At 53.4% G+C, this 4,187-nt stretch overlaps 1 protein-coding gene across 1 annotated transcript; it reads right to left on the reverse strand.

Annotated features, from left to right (window-relative positions):
• Window positions 1-2,181: 2,181 nt before the first annotated feature.
• Window positions 2,182-4,080, reverse strand: LOC119349539 (aspartic proteinase NANA, chloroplast-like). Its single transcript, XM_037617582.1, has one exon. The coding sequence runs from the start codon at window positions 3,924-3,926 to the stop codon at window positions 2,298-2,300; it is 1,629 nt and encodes a 542-aa protein (XP_037473479.1). The 5' UTR covers window positions 3,927-4,080; the 3' UTR covers window positions 2,182-2,297.
• Window positions 4,081-4,187: the final 107 nt, after the last annotated feature.

Here is a 4,187-nt window from a genome sequence, read left to right on the forward strand (position 1 = left end):
GTGTCGGAAGGAGCGGGCCAGTTGCAAGCCCGACAACAGCCCCACAACTACAAGCGCCGCACCCGACCGCAACTGCATGTCCCCCAACATGGTTGCAACTGGACCTTTATTTTGTCGGAGGGGGCGGCGGGAGAGGAGGCGGGCCAGTTGCATGTTCAATATTAGGCATGCAACTGCAAGTGTCGCACCCGACCGCAACTGCATGTCTTCTAGCCGGACCGCAACTGGACTTTTTTGTTCTGTCGGAGGGGGCGCCGACAGAGGGGGCGGGACAATTGCATGCCCGAAACATGCCCGCAACTGCAAGTGTCGCACCCGACCGCAACTGCATGTCTACCACTATTTCTATTTTTCTAGTTTTAATTTTATTTTTGTTTTTGTAGGTTTTTTTATCTATTCTAAATAGTGTTCTTTTTTATTTTTCAAACATGCCACCCAGTTGCACGTCGCCCCGTGTGCGAGCGCATATGTTGTAGTCCACATGCAATTCAAAGCGACATTAGTCGGGGTATAACTAGGGTGCGGGCGGGGCGGGGAGCTGAGTGCTTGGGCGGCCCGATTTACTTTTCTTTATTCATTTCTCTACCATTTGTTTTCCTTTCTATTTTTATTTTTCCGTTTTGGATTTGTGTTATTTTCCTTTTCTAAATGGTGGTGTTTTGGACTTCTTTTGGGAAAAATGTTGCCACTCGATTAGCACATGCGTGGTGCGTACACAGTTGCATGTACTCCTGCCATGCGCAATTGCACGTCCAGTCCATGTGCAACTTAACATTCCTTTTCTTTTTAGAAAATAGTACCAATGGGGTTATACACATGTCAGTAGCATGTCCGTCTACCATGTGCAATTTGCATGCGTGTCATTTCTATTTTTAAGGAACTGGAGAATAGAAAGACTTAAACAGAAAAAAAAAAGAGAGAGAACACAACACCAACACGCACAAGCTGCACGAACAACTAATCTTACCTCAGCCGATGCACGACAGCCTGAAAAACATTAATGATGCATGAACAGTTAATTGACAGAGATAAAATATAAATTCAAGCCAGCCCAAACCAGTGAAGCCCATCATAGAAAACAGCAGACAAAGGACACCGAGCCCACAAGCAAGCCCAACAAGCAAACATCATAAGCCAGCGATCAGAAACTACGATCAAACATGACCATATGTACAAGATGACGTCATTCGACTGAGACATAGCGAAGTCTCAGTCGACTAAGACTTAGACAGACCCTTTGGTAAATTGGCCGCCTTCCTCTTGTTCATACAAACTCAGAATTTGACATTTTTGGGCTTGTTGGATTCGTCTGCATTTCTGGTATTAGATCTTAGTTTTGAGCATTTTGGAAAAATGACTTTTTTCACTCTCCGAAACGGCGAAGTCTATGGCGCCACATATGCCATTGGGCCCTAGGGCCAATAACTCTCCACCACTAGGCCTTTTAGTATTTTCTTTGGCACATTGATATTAAATTATTAGAACCTTTTATTTTTAATTTAATATCTTCATAAACATTTTTCACCTATATATCAATTTCCGGTATTACCCGGTAAACCCTGAAACTCGTCCGGTATCACCGGAACGCATTCGGTTTCTCTCGAAACTATTCCTAATATTCCTGAAACTATTTCGTGATTTTTTTCATAAGTCTTACTCCAATAACAGTCATCAAATCGCGAATCCCTTTATGACCCTGTAGGTTCGGTAAAACATAGACATGAACGAAACACGCTTTCGTTCAATGATCAATAGCGGCACCGTAGATATCCATATTGATCCCTATAATACACAAATGATATTCGAGTGAACCTGTGGTTATCATATGCTATTCCCATTGCTTTGTGATACTTTACAAGACCCGAGGTGAGATATATCGATATCCTCTTGAGTCATTCTCATGCTCAGTATATCGGTCTCCTTGTTACCGGGTTTTTTGTTGTTCTTTCTCGTTGACATATTCCGGTATCTTTTTGACCTAGTCACATGTGTGTGGTCGTAGGTAGGCTAGACGCCATTCGGGCATGCCATTGGCGAAGGCCGGCGGAGCTAGACGTCGTTTTTTTTTTGCATCACTAGGGGGAGGACCTCGTACAAATTAAGTTTTATCTTAAAAATTGAAAGAATATTTCAGTTGTTCCGGACTCTGCACCGACTAGGGATGCCGAGGGAGAGGGGGAATGGATTTAGAAAAGATTCGGTTTCCGGATTACATACATACATACATACAGATGAGAGGTGAATGATATGATACATGCATACATACATACATACATACATACATACAGAGAAGATGGTTAGTTGTTGGTGGGATTGGGATTGGGATTGGGATTGGGATTGGGTTTGGGATTGGCATTAGGAGGAGGAATGTTAATGTGGGTGGTGCACTTGTCCTTCTTGAACCGGAGCTTGCCCTTGACGTCGTCGAACTCCCAGATGTGCTCTTGCATGTGCACGTTGCCCAGGATGTTGGGCCCCACTTCCCGTCTAAAGAAGCCGATGCAGGCGACCCCGGGCACCACCTCCGGCATGAGCACGCCTTTGGGGCTCGGCTCCAGCCTCGCGCCGCCCATCAACACCAGCTCCAGCTTCGGCACGATGGCTTCCGGCGCCGGGTTCTTGCCGTCCCACTTGTAGCAGTGCTCGAACGGGATCACCTCCTCCGCCGCCTTGTCCAGCTTTGGGTCTAGGAGGGTGGCGAGCGCCCGCGTGACCACGCTGTACGCCGGCTCCAGCAGCGACGTCACGGAGGTGCCCGTGTCCAGGTTGAGCCCGCCGTTGATGCGGTAGTTCCACACCTCGGGCGGGATGTTGAGGCGCTGCCCGTTGACGAACACGGCCGTGACCTGCACGCCCAAGGACGGCGCGTTCTGCACGTACACGATGTCCGTCTCGCCGAACCCGGCCCCGCCGCCGGCCTCCATGGCTGGGTTGGGCCCGAAGGTGAGGTAGCTGAAGGCGTCGCGGCCGCTGTGCGTCGCCAGCAGGCAGAAGGAGAAGAGGCCCTGGAAGCTCTTCCCGGCGATCCTGCCGAAGGACACTTTGTCGTTGCCCAGCGTGAGCACGCCGTCGTGCGCGTCCACGGTCCCGCCGGACTCGAAGGTGGAGCAGCCCAGCACCAGCCCCGGCAGCCGCGCCTGCCGCCCGCCCGACACCGCCACCGTCGCCGTCTCGCGCCCGAAGATGCCGCGGGTCTCGGTGCCGTCCTGCAGGTGCTGGTGGTAGCTGCACGACTCGTTGTGGTTGGGCGTCTTGCACGCAACGTGCGGGAAACGGGCGCAGCTGTCCCGCATGGAGCACCGGTACCGCCGCCACGACGACGACCGAGCCGGACGGTACCAGGTCTTCTTCACCAAGGGTGGCTCCAGCGCCTGCTCCAGGGACATGGTCTTGGCGTTGGCGTTGGCCCTGTCCCTGTCCCTGTGCCGCCGGTGGCCGCGGAGGCGGCAGTTGAGCCAGGTCAGGTCGTTGGCGGTGTCCAGGGCCATGCTGTAGGCCACCGCGGGCGTGCCGAAGTGCACCGTCACCAGGTACATGCCCACGTCCATGGAGTCCAGGGCGCTCTGCATCGGCAGCTCGAACGTGGACAGGGCCGTGCCGCTCCCGCTCGTGGCCGCCAAAAGATCCGGCATGTCCGACGCCGCCAGCTGCCGCCTCCTGCTGCTGGCCGCCATCCGCTGGTGCCGGGCCAGGTCCTTGGCCGCAATGGCTCGGTAGTGCTCGCGCCGCGCCTCCGGGGACTCCGGCACCACCGGCGCCGTCACCGGGAAGTAGCAGCTGCTGCCCTCCTCCAGCGCCCCCGCGTCGACGACGACCACCTCATCCGGGTCCGGGAAGGCGGCGTCGAGGCAGCCGGGGAGGAGGAGTACCACCGCCACCACCACAACGGCGGCGGCGGCGACGTAATGGCCGTGCATCTTGGTCATTGATCGACCTTTGTAAATTTGTTTTGGTGCATGCCCGCCTTGCTATCTTCTTCTCCCGGCCCCTACCTTGAGCTTGTCCTGTCCACGCGTATTAGAGATGTGAGGTCGCCACGCCCACGCCATTGTTACCTACGTCTCTCTGCCTGCCTGCTCCCTTCTTAATTCGAGCGGTCATGAGCTTTTTCAGGATGCAACGCCGCTCTCCCTCTCCGCCCGCCTATAATAAGCATGCTCAGCACCTCCCCATTTCTCATCCCAATC

Source organism: Triticum dicoccoides, chromosome 1A (genome assembly GCF_002162155.2).
Source record: "Triticum dicoccoides isolate Atlit2015 ecotype Zavitan chromosome 1A, WEW_v2.0, whole genome shotgun sequence".
NCBI lineage: Eukaryota > Viridiplantae > Streptophyta > Magnoliopsida > Poales > Poaceae > Triticum > Triticum dicoccoides.

Coding starts and splice junctions, on each gene's coding strand:
- LOC119349539 (XM_037617582.1), bottom strand. CDS start 3,926: ATGACCAAGATGCACGGCCATTACGTCGCCGCCGCCGCCGTTGTGGTG.